The following is a 12,254-nucleotide window of genomic DNA, read 5'->3' on the forward strand; positions in this document are numbered from 1 at the left end:
CACAAACTACAAAGTGCAAGATTCTGAGTGTCCCACCTAGAGAGACATGAACATTTACATTGTGATGATCCACACAGATGCTTAATTTAAGAATTTAATTCTACAAAATGAAGCAGCAGTGACAGCAAAAGCATTCACGAAAGATCACCTTCCACAAATTTCAAGCCAAGACTAATATTCAGAGCTGCAAATACACAAAAATTAAGAACTGAGTTTAATCATAGCCTGAAGCAGAGAAAAAACACTTCTATTCCTCATGCTGGTCACTCTCCATTACTTGCTTATATGAAAAGCCTTGCTTATTCAAGAATTACTAAAATAATATAATTGCTCCTTTAATCCCATTTGCCCTCAAAAATAAAAGCTTGAAAATCTGTTTGTCATTAACTGATGACCTATGTCATCACAAAATATTCTTAACTAGAGGTCTGCAGCTCTAAATCAACTATTCAAATAGAAGAAAGAAAGAAAAAAAAAATTAATTCAACTCATTGAAGATAATGTCTCTCTTGCTGTTATATCTTTAAATAAATATAACAACTATTAATAGGCTAGCACTTAAACTAACAATATTTTACTCTGAAAAACATGCAATCAAATATCCCAAAAAAAAAAAAAAAAAAAGTGCTCAATGATTTTAAGAAAATTTACAAGTTTCACCCTATCAAATTTCTGGTTATTTGACCATTATTTGTCTAATGAAATTATAGATTTCATTTCATTGAGTGAAAACTTTAACTTAACCCTTATGCCTGGGCTCCTCAGCCTATTCAGAAATACAAACTGTATCTGAAAACTATGGCTTGAGGAGTGTTGTAGCTAAATGTCAGAGAACATATCATATGACACACACACATTCTTACCAGTTGCTTGTGCCTTTTAGAAGAAGGAGTACTGGAGGGAGAAGAGCCAGCACTCAGAGCTTCTTCAATATCTAAGTTCAACTGTTCCAGTTTCTTCAAAAGCCATGACATAGAGTCTGGCCATTCAGATTCTTTTTCTGGTTGGGTCTAAAAGAAATCAAACATATGTGAAGTCTTAAAATATTCAAGCTGTTTGTAACTTAAAGATGCTTATTTTCTCTTCCAGCCCCCAAGGAAAGAGCCAACCCATTCTTTCCCTGTCCTTGAGGAACATTTTTCCATTTAGAAAGCTTCAATTATTGCTCCAATCCTGATGACACATATTCATAGCTGTTCTTCATACTCAAATGACTTCTGTATATCTGAACGGCTTTCTAACACCTCATCGTGGGTGACCCACTGCTATTTCAAGCTAAGCAGAACCAAGACTAAAACTAAAGTCACTTTAATAACTCCTTAAGCTACTTCTATTTTAGCATCTCTCCACTTGACTTCTTGTTGTCAACCGGAAACAGAATATTGAAGGTCATCATGTGCACTGTATTATATTACTTACTATAATTCTAGACTTGTCAAATCTTGCAGCTTTCCTCTGCCCATATGGTGGGAATACTTTATTGATCACTTTGTCACTAGGATGCATCTTCCCTTTTAATCTGAAGAGATTTACTGTATAACAAAAATTTTACACCACTGCAGCATAATCAACAAAGATACTTTCCTTATTCCTTTGTTTCCTCAAAATCGTCTCCAGTACTGTCCTTAAACATCTTTCCATGGCAGTCCCTGTGTGTACTGCTTCATTATGCCTTGTTTTCCTTATTCACATCACCTTTAATGATTCACTATAAAAACCAGTCACAGTGACCTCCCTGGCATCACAGGCAGCTACTGCTCCCCGGAAGTCTCTGTCCTGAAGCTACTTCAGTTCTTTCATCTTCCTTCCTTTCACAAAAAATACATGTATTTGCACAGAAGATAATTCCATAGCGAGCATGAGCAGACAAATAGTAATAATGCATTTACATCCCGCCATAATCCAAAGAGCATCATACCAACACTCCTCAAAACCTAGGGGAGATAGATGAATATTGTTACTACTCTTACCTGATAAATCTCTATGGTGCTTTGTTTCCTTAGGAGTGTTTCGCAAGTGGGACAGAAAGATAAATGTAATTGGCTCACTATTGTAGAAAAAACCTGTTTACAAATAGAATCCAGGAGATTCATTCCACTATTACGCTGACATGTCATATTACTAATGGAATTACTCATCTTCTCCACAGTAACTATGGTCCCAAATAATCAGACACTGAGTCCCATATTAGCAACAGATGCATGTTCCCTTCAGAGGGGCCAGTATTATCTCCATAGGTATTGTTTCAAAGCACAGAAAAATAAATATCCCAATTTTCAGTTTTCTAAATCTTTATTTGAAATTTCACAATTTTTTACAGCCTCTGAGTATTTCGCCTGAAATGCTGTTATAAGTGCTAAGCTGTACTTCAACTTTACTGCTATTAAAATTATTTAAAGACATACTTTGATTGCTTCACATTGCCTTCCCAATCATTTCCAAGTAAACTGTAGGACATTCCACAGAAAATGAGTATCAAAAGACACTCCTCATATTGAATCCATTCTGACTGAGACGACCTCACACAGGAAATGTGCACATTGATATATGTCCACAACACCCATTTGTAAACAAAGCAAATATTTTCCTTTGGTTATGCTTCCTCACATACTGATCTTTCCAATACTAAAGAATGCTCAAAAAAGGACTCAACAAAGACAAACATGGAAACCCACCCAAATTCCACAAACAATAATGTATAAATTCTGTGAAAATCTAATATGAATGTTCTATTTCTCAACACAGTTAAAATACAATTTATGAAAAAGGGGCTGTAAGCATATGTTTTCTTACTTACCAACAGTAAACAATTCTGAAGCAACGCACAGGGAAATGAGTAAAGTGTGCTTGATTTCTGTGAGCTATGCAAGAATTGCACTTGCCAGGTGACAAGCACTGAAGGTTACATTAGAAGTTTGGATTTCTGAGTTTAATAAGAAGCAGGAGCAACTTCCACAAGTGCAAACAGACCATTTTCTGTTCCACGACAGAAAAGAGTATTTTGAGGGGTGTTAAGAGAGGTGTCCCTAATTTAGCATTCTCCATAGAAAATAGAAAGATAAAAATTCATGAAGACTTCAAATTATTTCTAAGACACTCCAAACGTATGCAACAGCACACATGCATTGAAAAATACAGCTCCATGCATAGGGAAGTGCATTTTGCCTTTATCTCGACAAATATTTACCTACTGGAACAATACCTCCAGCATTCACTAATGTTCTTCCAAACAACTGTATGAGCCAAACCCCCTTATTTTTATACATTTCTTGTTTTAATGCAACAGAACTCAAACCACAGTCATTCCTAAAAAATACAAGTCCTAAGGAGTTTCACCAAACTATAAATCTCCTAGCATTATCCATTCAGTTCTTTTTTTTTAGTTCAATAAGACTCTATATTGTGTCTATTAAGGGGATGAGGAAAAAGATGGGGTTTCATTATCCTTGAAGATAAAGCCAAATGGGCCTAGTTAACAAATGCCATTCACTAATTGGAAATTTGTCACAAAAGCACCATTTGGAACAAATGCTGATTGGCTACGTATTTCAAAGGTTGCCTGAAATTCCTGCTAAACAGAAAAAACATGATGCTACTTACATTCAAAAATATACAGCCTGCACAGTAGGACTTCTAACCAGTGAATAAATTTTGCCTAATCCATTCATAAGGAACACAGCTCCACAGTGTTCAGCCCCAGTAACTAGTTGGACACTATCAAAGTACTCTGAGGATCTGAGTACCAGTGTTTCCTGCCCATAGCAACTGCAGAGGCAGTAGGGTCAGGGCACCTTTGGAAACTTTTGTGTCTTGCGCTGCAGAAGGAAAAAAAATCTCACTTTAAATTATCTAGAGAATTATGGCCTGCTTTATTCATTGGGGTTTTTTTCCCTAAAAGGTTACAGGGAGAACACTTCTTTCCATATATTCTCAAGGTCTCCTTTCTTTGTTGGAGCCATAGCCATTCAGCAATGCATAGGAACACTGTTACCTTTTGAAGAAGCTTGAAAGCATAGAGACAGAAGTGCTTTACAGAGACACTTTTCACATGCTATCTTAGAACACAGAATCACAGAGAGATTTCGTTTGGAAAAGACCTTTAAGATCATCAAGTCCAAGAATTAACTCAGCACTGCCAAGTCTACCACTAAACCATCTCCCTCAGTGTCCCTACACATCTTTTAAACACCTCAAGGGATGCTGACTCCACCACTTCCCTGGGCAGCCTGTTCCAATGCTTGACAACCCTTTCAGTGAAAAAAATTTTCCTAATATCCAGTCTAAACCTCCCATGGTGCAATTTGAGACCATTTCCTCATGTCCTATGCTAGAGACACGAGCAGGTGTAAAAAGTGAGACCAGAGAATCCCTTGTCAAACAAATGTTTCAAGGCAGAGCAACACTGTCTATGAAGATCATGGCATACCTTAGGCCAAGAACAACTTACTGGCCTTGAAAGTGAACTCCTTTGCCATATAGATTTCTCAAGTCCCACATACTCATGCTAGATTAAAAAAAAACCCTAATCATAAAACAAGCATCATCCTCTGTGGAAAATAGAAAATTAAGGGTTATGAACTTCCTTAAATCAGTTACAAATGCAGCTATTGTGCTTAAGATAGCTACTGTATAGAAGAACAAACCCAACTTTTTAAGATTTAGTAAGACATATTTAGCAATCAGCAAAACATAAAACTTAGTTGTATGTTGCTACTTCCTGCAGCAACCATAGCCTATTTTAGAAGAGCTTAATGACTTTGTTGCAAATACACATTCATATGTCTCCTGACTCTGTATTCATTTGCATAGCTGAAATTTCATTACTACCAATAACAAATTAGAGGTAAAACAGGGTGCAAGATTATGCTCAATCATCTAAACACTTACTTGCTCTTTTCTAACACTGAGAAGAAAATACGTTCCAGACATTCAAAGATTAGCACCTTTTGGACCAAAGGCTCCTGCACATTGTTTTTCAGCTTTCAAGTGTTCTTCACTAATCTTATTCGGCAAAAACATCTCTGATAAAAGGCATATTTGTTTCAATGTTTGGTCATGAGGCTTACTGCAAGGGGCATAATAGCTGCCAGAAAATCTAAATTTAAACTGAAAGAATGTGGCAGAAATGAACAAGTCCATATAGAACACTCAGGGGTCAGGGTTAACCCCGCTGCCAGACTTCATCCTATACTGGAAGTAGAAAGGCTTTCCAAGAGAAGGGTTATGAGAAAATTACACAACTCTAAATTTATCTGATAATTTGTGGCTTTCACTTCGTTACTTCAATAGGTCCAATTGTTCTGGTAATTAGTGTATTGTACAACTTCGGGTAGTAAATCAGTAATCTCCAAGTAAAAAATACCAATGCTATTTAACCCTCCTCCCTATTAAATGTGCTCAGATAAAAATTCTCTCCGATGTACAGTCTAGATCTGTAAATGATGATTTTGTGGAACAATTTCAGGGACCAAATATCATATTCTGCTCTTGCTGCACTGATGGGGATTCTCTGTTCTTAAAAGAATCTCTGTGTAAAAGAAGGTCTCTCAGCTGCTGACGTCTTTGCCTACAGGGACCGGGGGAGTAAGCCAGATTGATTCCCTATGCAAAATCCTTCAGAAAAAAAAAGTGTTTAGAATACAAAGGACTCTTTCATTCAAAAAATAAATTTATGTGTGCCCTCTATATTGAAGATAAAATATTTCAAAGGGAATTTCCCTTCATATGCCACTACAGTGTTGCTTAAATATTTACAGAGCTGTTGGATGGACAACTAACTTGTGGCACCTTCATCCTGGAAAGCAGGTGAGTAAACTCAGCAGTTAGCAACCTGTTCACTTCTAAGAACTGTATGGCTATATATCTGAAATTATCAAGGAGGTCTCTTCAACCTCTCGAGTCAGCAGGCAAGGCCATGCACATAGGTTTCTGGGAAAATGAAAGCTCTTCAGGGATAGCACATAAATTCAGAGCAATCCGGATCCTTCTGATCCGCAAAATATTCACCTATGATGAGCTGTAAGGACCTTAGCAGTTTTCCAGAAGAAAAGCTACAGAAATACTAACATGAAGATATGTGTTAATCTCTTTTAAAGGAAACACCTTTTCCAAATGAATCCTTTTTCCCTAAACTTATTATATTTATACTTCTTAAATACGCCTGTGTACAGAGCTTTGATTTCCTTCCTGTCCAGCCACTTTCTTTTTGGTGCTTTCCTGCCTGAGGGCTGCTGCCACAAGCTACTGATTTCTTCAGACAAGTTTTCAGAAGTGACACAAGCCATACCTGTATGAATGATGAAACCTTCTGTGTTTGATGCTCTAGAGCAAACAAAACTGAATTTTAAACACACTTAAGGTTGTTTCTGGCTTTTTCTACATTTCCCCTTACAGCGGCCCCACAAAGTTCCCTTATTTTTCTTTCACTAAGCTCAACCATGCATTTCTATGATTTTATGTGTCTGTATTTAAGCACACCACTGTGTCTTTGAACAGTGAATACAGTAAAATATAAAAAATACTGCGGAAATACTAACTTCAAGATACAGTACAATAAGGATATATGCTTAGGTTTTTTTAATGATTAATAGGTGCACAACCTGTTAGGGAGAAAAAGGAACCCAAAGAAGTGGTACTACGAGAAAATAATGTAATATAACCCTTACTTCATTATATGTATTTGACTACTTGACATTTCAAAGTCAAAGTCAAAGCAGCTCAGAAATGGACTAAATTATTTTTTATAACTGCTTTTATTCTTTCAGACAGTAAATTGGCAAATTTGACCTTTACTTTGTATTCAACACATTGATCTTGCACAGTGATAATGTCCATCGTATGAAAGAAAACAGAATTCTGAAGTCCTGTCTCTCTTAAGGATTCTTGCATCAGTTTTTAAGGAGTGTTGCTCTAAGCTAGGCAGGACAGGACAGAACCCGTTTTAGCAATGGAATCTTCCAAATGCTATGTTTATGGAAAATTTCCCAGATGAAGACACCTAAGCTAATTCCTAGGACTGAAGGCCACAAGCTGCATCAGCATGGTGTTTCACCCAAGACAAGAGAGAAATTGGAAGGGGAGAAGAAAGGAATTTAGTTGAAGAAAAGGTTTGGAGCAAAATGTTTTGGAAAACAGTTGCACACCACTGCAGAAGTTTTAAAGTACAGTAGCCCAGACAGTCTAATATGAAAATTCTGTTGCAGCTTCATTTTGTTTCCAGTAAAAGCAACTAGTTTTGTACTGGACTTCTCATTAAGAAAACCAACGACAACTTAAAATGGCACCTCATTGGTTTTAACATCAAATTATAATTTGGGTTTGCTTCAATTATTAAATTTTCCAGATTCTCAATGCCTACAGCATCTCCACCTTCTAACAAATTATGATGTCAAGCAACATCAAATTTCACAAACAGGCTGTTTGTCAAGCCTGTACTGATGACACATGCTACAGAACTGGCACCCGAGTGGCCAGACAGGCTGTCTTAATTGACATCTGCTTCTATTTCAGCATATGAATTATCCTCTCGGGTTATCCTACCTTCAGCTGCTTCACAACAGATGCCAGCTCATCATTTATCTATTCTACCATTTCCACCACCTTTGGGAGGTGAAGGAAGTGAACTGCACTCCTAGTCTCCCAAACACCTGCAGCAGTCAAATTCCTCACACTGTCCATGTTCATTTGGTTTGGCACCATCTGCAACAGTGCTTGCACCTGCACATCACAGTTAGTGACAATGTATGTCAAAATAGTTTACACACATAGGTATTAAGATACAAGTAACTTCTTCACAGAAAATTACTAATTGCAAAATCCACACTTACCATGACTCCCCTGGAAAATGTAACCAACAAGCTGTCTGTTCACAGCAGGTATCTCCCTGCAGTGCTTCCTGACTAATAAATGCTAGGTTTCAGACTGGGTTCTACGAGACTGAGGGATCTCACACCACTAAATCCACAAAAAGTTACAGACCAGAATAAGTAATTTACAGATCCTTCTCCTCAGTGTGGTTAGTTACACCTTTTGAGACTGGGTAGGACTTAATCAGTTTTCCTAAATAAGAGTTCTCTCTTTAAAAAACATTGTGCTTAGAGCTGCCCAGGATGTGTAAGAGCTGGGCTCAGCTTCACCTTTGGCCTGATATATTTTATGTGCATTAGGGGGAAGGGGATGTACTTCTGAGTGACAGAGAAGAACCAGAAGATACCGACACTCTAGAAAACAACAGGGAAATACCTGTAAATCATCCCAAAGGAATTAGGGAGGGTTCCTCCCAAAAGGTGGTGCAGCCCACAGCCCAGCTGAAATGCCTCTATGCTTATTCACACGGCATGGGAAACAAGCAAGAGGAGTTGGAAAACACAATGCAATTAGAAAACTGTGACCTATCAGGGAAAGATGCTGGGACAGAACTGTAGTCAAAGGCTATGAGCTTTTAAAAAGAGATGTACAGGTGAAGAGGGACAGGGGTTTTGCGCTCTATGTAAAGGAAGGAATAGATTGTGAAGAGGTGCCTCTGAAAAACAGCCACAAACAGGTTGAGAGCCTGTGGGTAAAAAAATCAAAGACAGGACCAACAAAGGACACTTGTGGTGGGGGTCTGATCAGGGGGAGGAGACCAAGCCTCCTGCTTCAGATACAGGAAGCATCACATCAGCTCTCATCCTAGTGGAGGACTTTCATCACCCAGGCATCTGCTGGGAAAGCAACACAGCTAGCTGTAAGAAATCCAGGAGAATCCTTGGGTGCATTGATGACAACTTCCTGGTCCAGGTATTGGACAAACCAACCAGATGAGAAGCACTACTGGACCTGGTGCTCACCACTGTGGATGAGCTCATTAAAGGGGTTAAGACCGGAGGCAATCCAGGCTGCTGTGACCATGCCCTCGTTGTGAGCTGACAGAATCAATTAGCTTGGAAAAGACCCTGAGTTCAACCTACAATTGAACACCACCATGTCAACCAGACCATAGCACTGATTGCCACATTCAGTCTTTTGTCAAACCCTTCCTGTTCATGATCTTGAGGAACACGGGCCTGGTGAGGAGCAAAGCCAGGGCCATTAATTTGGAAAAAAGGACACCAGTAGTTAAAGTAACATGAACTAGAAAACAGTAATTACAGATAAAAATTTTAACCGAAAATGATTCTGTGACCCATGAAACATTCTGGAGATCCCATCCATAAACCTTATGAAAGGTAAAGCAATTTTGAGGAGGTTTTTCACGTTGGGAAAAAGCCTTCAAAAGTGCTAGGGGAAAGCCAGCAATGAGCTTATCTAAAGCATGAAGCACTGGAGCCTCATGAGAGGAAGCACTCGTGCCTTACTTTTGCTGCTGGACCCAGAATGAAGCGACCTGTGTGGCGTGTCCCCATTTGGAGCAGGGCCAGCACTACTTCCCCTGGAGCAACAGGAGCCAACATGGGTGCCCTCCTCCCCTCCCCTGCCAGGCTCCAGCTGTGAAACAGCACAGGTGATTTATTCCACTGTTGACTGGGGTTTTGTCTAGTTTTTATTGGTAAAGCAATACAAATTGTTTAATACAGCAGTTGAATTAAGCAAGGCTTTGTCTGCTGCCTTCGCACACTGGCAGCCACGGTGATCAGTCACAACTGTCAGAGCTCACTTGGACACAAGTTGATGCTCGGTGTGTGGGCACTCAAAGGCACCGAGAGCTGGGAATCAATCCCTCTGCTGGCACCAGGGCTGCCTGGCAATCCAACACACAAGCTGAGTCATTTCTTCTAAAAATACCAGTGTCAGTGTTTCCTTGAAGGACTCTGGAGCAGATTCTAAAGATTAAGATGGTAAAGACAGAGATCTCACAATATCTGGCAAATTTCTAATTGTAAAGAAAGAGACACCAAGTGCCAGCATACTTTTATTTAAAAAAACTTGTGTAGGTAACTATAACCTTAACACTTTTTTATCTTAAAATACCCACATTCCTGTTTTCAGTTACTGGAATTTTAAAAATTCTTATCTACAGTGAAAGAATTTCCAAGAAAACTGGTACTGCAGAACGTCTCCAAGTACTTTGGAACTTCAGCTATTTTCAAAGTAAGCTGCTTCTTTGGTATATACATTACACACAAAAACATAACTCATAAAAGCACTGTTGATAATACAAAACCAGTAAAATCACAGCAATACTATCATCATATTTATGACAAGCTACCAAACAAAAACCTCAAACCCATTGAGGAGGATTAAAAGGATGGTCTTTCTAAAATTCACAAGAATTCATGGAGTTTTGTCAAATCTGACATTGTTCCCTGCCCAAGTTCTTACAATGCACTAATGAGAAGATGTATTAATGCTCGTAAGCCACTTGGATACAGAAATCTGAAATTAATGAAACAAATAAAGAGCAAAAGGCACCTTCTGGAATTCAAGGGTACTTAAGGACAAAGATGAGAAAGCTTGGCAGAAGGGATGCTATTTTTAGCAGCTAAGGATAGGTGGTGATGGGACAATGGATGGAACATGAATTTATGAGAGGACAAGAGAATATATGATAATTGAAATAATGTAAACCTTCTAAATTATATCCTGAACCAATTTTCATCAAGCTAACAATGAAGAGAGAGCATTAATCCTGAGCCCAGAAAAGTAATTAGGCATGATTCCCAGATCTCCGCTGGAAGTTTGACACCCAAGTATCCAGGTTTAACCACTGGGCTTCAGTATTATTCAAAAACTATTCAGATGCCATCTATGCACTTGCTGTAAGTATTTAAGGACGTTTGAATGCATTTTAAAAATCCATTTAAAAAAACTGTTGAAATTTCTAGAACAACAAAATTAACAAAAATCATGTAGCTCATATTGCTAACATTATTTCAAAAACTTGTATAATGCAAAGATTATGTTTTTCTTAAAGAAATGCAACTACAGTTGCTAAAACATTCCAGTATTATCTCAGATTACTTAAATCCATTAAAACTTACACTTATCTGTTAAATAACAAAAAAAATTATGACAAGTAATAGCTGATGTGTAAGGGGTACAAGAAATTCATCCAAGTTTCCCCATATTACTGTGAGGGTGGTGAGACACTGGAACAAGTTGCCCAGAGAAGTTGTGGATGCTCCATCCTTGGAAGTGTTCAAGGCCAGATCAGACGGAGCTCTGAGCAACCTGGTCTAGTGTACAGTATCCCTGCCCACAGCAGCAGTGTTGGAACCAAATGATCATTAAGGTCCCTTCCAATCCAAACCATCCTATAATTTTATTATATCCATGTAGTTCCACAAAAATTCTTGTGGTTGTCCCAAAATAATATGCACCTGCAAATTTACAAACACCATGGTATCTTCACACCAAATGACAGCTGACACATGCTTTAATTGTTCTATGGCATGCGCACTAAAAATGTCATGTAAGATTTGCAAAGAAACCGAATTTTGCAACAGCAGCTCTTGCAGCAGCAGGGAACCTCGCTGGGACTCGAGGCAGTAGCACCATCCCACGAAAGGCTGCACAAAGGCTTCTTCCTCCAAAAGTCAGAGGAGAAAGAACAAAGAAAAGGTTTCTCCAACCAAAAATGAATTAGTGAGCATTAGGACCTGCAGGCCACCAGGTTTTCTCAGATCCCTCCAAATAATCTGAGTAGCGTACTTTACAAAACTCCAAAACCAAACAAACAGACAAACAAAAGCAAAACCAAGAAACCCCCAAAACAAAAGTGTTGCTTTTCCCGATCCTTCTCTGGGGGAAGCATTATTTCACAAAAAAAACCTAAAACCGAAAACCAAGAAACTCCCCCGAAAACAACCCCACGAATCGTTTCCACACGCTCGTGCTCAAGGCCACAGCACTCCGGGCCCCGGGGCAGGGCGGGGGCCAGCACGTACCGCCGAGCGGGGCCGAGGGGGCGCGGCAGGGCGGGCTCGGGGCAGGTTTGGGGCACACCCGCCTCTCCCGCCGCCGCTGCGGCCCCGGAGCCGGGCCCTGAGGCCGAGCGGGGGAGCGGGGCCAGGGCGGGCGGCGGGGCAGGAGCGGAGGAGCAGGAGCGGAGGGGCAGGAGCGGAAGGCGCGGCGGAGGCGCTGAGGGGCGGCCGCGGCTTCCCGCCCTCCCCGCCAACAATGGCGGCGCCCGCGCGCGCCCAACGGTCCCCGGCCCGACCCCGCCCTCTCCCGGAGCTCTCGCGCGGCTGGGGGGGGGGGGATGGGAGGGGCGGGGCTCGTGCCCGGGCCAGCGCCCCGAGGTGCGCGCGCAGCGCCCCCCGTTCCCTTTCCGCTCG

The 12,254-nt window shown here is 40.1% G+C and overlaps 1 protein-coding gene and 1 long non-coding RNA gene across 6 annotated transcripts in view; both read right to left on the reverse strand.

The window, feature by feature from the left end:
- Positions 1–12,254, reverse strand: part of STARD13 (StAR related lipid transfer domain containing 13) — a 322,774-nt gene that overhangs the window by 212,346 nt on the left and 98,174 nt on the right. For 4 of the 5 annotated variants that reach the window (XM_032099570.1, XM_032099572.1, XM_032099571.1 and 1 more), the window contains one exon: positions 864–1,010. The exons of the other annotated variant lie outside the window; for it this stretch is intronic. In XM_032099570.1, the coding sequence (XP_031955461.1) occupies positions 864–1,010 (147 nt within the window). The remainder of the gene's footprint in view (positions 1–863; positions 1,011–12,254) is intronic. 5 annotated transcript variants of the gene reach the window in all.
- On the reverse strand, positions 9,498–12,126 carry LOC116439692. Its single transcript, XR_004238243.1, has 2 exons — positions 11,865–12,126; positions 9,498–9,800 (listed from the first exon to the last, which is right to left on the reverse strand). It is a non-coding gene; the product is annotated as an uncharacterized LOC116439692 (long non-coding RNA).

This window comes from Corvus moneduloides, chromosome 2 (assembly GCF_009650955.1).
Source record: "Corvus moneduloides isolate bCorMon1 chromosome 2, bCorMon1.pri, whole genome shotgun sequence".
Lineage (NCBI taxonomy): Eukaryota > Metazoa > Chordata > Aves > Passeriformes > Corvidae > Corvus > Corvus moneduloides.